Below are 1,387 nucleotides of genomic sequence, written 5' to 3'. Positions count from 1 at the left end.
ATTGAATTCATTTCAAAAACCTTTTCTCTCTAGCCCCCTGGTGTCCCAATTTAAATTACACAATAAATTCTTCCTTAACTCAAGGACCAGATCACACAACTTACCCATAACTCCATATTGTTGAGGTGTCAGTGTGTTGCCATCTCCTGCTTGTGTAGTTAACACAGATGCTACACTGATTCTGTCACTGCTAGCAGATATAGAGCTCTGTCTGTGCACAGAACGATGGAATCCTGGAGATATATTACCTCCTATGCTGTGAATCTCTGGAAAGTAATGACAAAAATACATTTACTGAAGTTTTGTTGCAAAACAAAAGCTTAGTAGAGATGATTATTTTCTATATTTTCACAGGGCACTTAGTGTTGTTTAGTAATATCTATATGTGCTTTGTATTCTAAAACAAACCAAGAAAGAGACTGCAAAACAATTTCTTTTTGCCATTCTAACAGATCAAAACTGTGAAAGCTGAAATGGGCAACCTAATGCTGAAATTGGAAACCTTTTGAGTTACCTTATTGTGAACATACAAAGAACAGTTTAACAGTTTTGCCATGCCATGACTTTAGGTACATCATTATTGTAAATATAATAATGATGATACGGTTAAAAAAGTAAAATGTTCACTGAACTCCTCAGAAACTATAATCAAGTACTTTATCCACCATCTAAATGATCATCCCAAGGGTGCCAATTTGTAAATGACTTGAAATAATATAAAACTACACAAGCGTCTTTGTGTAATTACCAAGGGCAATTCTAAAACATCATAAGCTTGAGCCTCTCAACAATGAAATCACCAAGCCTGTTGAGAGGACAACATCATGATTTTCCATGCTTTTAGGCCTCCTTTATGTTAATTAACTCTAACTATAACATCTCTAACAGTTTTTTTTCAACAGTTTTATATTATCTAATGCACAGCTGCAATAGAGGGAATCATACTTCAATAGCCACAAAAATAATTTAACTATTACAACCCAATTTACTGGAGAGTCATCCTGCAGTCAATCTGTTCCAATCAATTTTTTCAATCAGGGAAAACGACTAAGCCGTTCACAATTTCACACCATAAAGGATGAATATTCGTAAAGTGGGTAGCATAGATTTGAACATTTTACAAGTTTATCACAACATGATAGAAACCTGTTCATCTCTTCCATGAACCCTTTATGAAAACTCACCCCCCGAAGGACTCCGTATTGTGATGGGTTTCACTTTTCGATGAGCACGACTTGAATCATCATGCCTTGACAATGCAGACTTTCGAGGGATCCTCCGACGCCGGCGCAAGTAGCGGGCAACCAGTGCAACAAGTGTCAGGCCAGTGCCAACGCTGACAATTATGATCTGAAATAAATAAAAAAGATATGAACCTTAAAAGAAA

General features: G+C 36.3%; 1 protein-coding gene across 1 annotated transcript in view; it reads right to left on the bottom strand.

Annotated features, from left to right (window-relative positions):
- Nucleotides 1-104: 104 nt before the first annotated feature.
- The window catches only part of LOC119586045 (mitoguardin-like), a gene marked incomplete at its 3' end in the record, with an annotated part of 7,530 nt that continues 6,247 nt past the window's right edge, over nt 105-1,387 (bottom strand). The window contains 2 exon segments of the mRNA XM_037934750.1: nt 105-266; nt 1,185-1,350. Of these exon segments, the coding sequence (XP_037790678.1) occupies nt 105-266; nt 1,185-1,350 (328 nt within the window).

The sequence above is a fragment of the Penaeus monodon genome, chromosome 20, assembly GCF_015228065.2.
Source record: "Penaeus monodon isolate SGIC_2016 chromosome 20, NSTDA_Pmon_1, whole genome shotgun sequence".
Classification (NCBI taxonomy): Eukaryota; Metazoa; Arthropoda; class Malacostraca; order Decapoda; family Penaeidae; genus Penaeus; species Penaeus monodon.
This window is presented reverse-complemented; position numbering and strand designations above follow the sequence as displayed.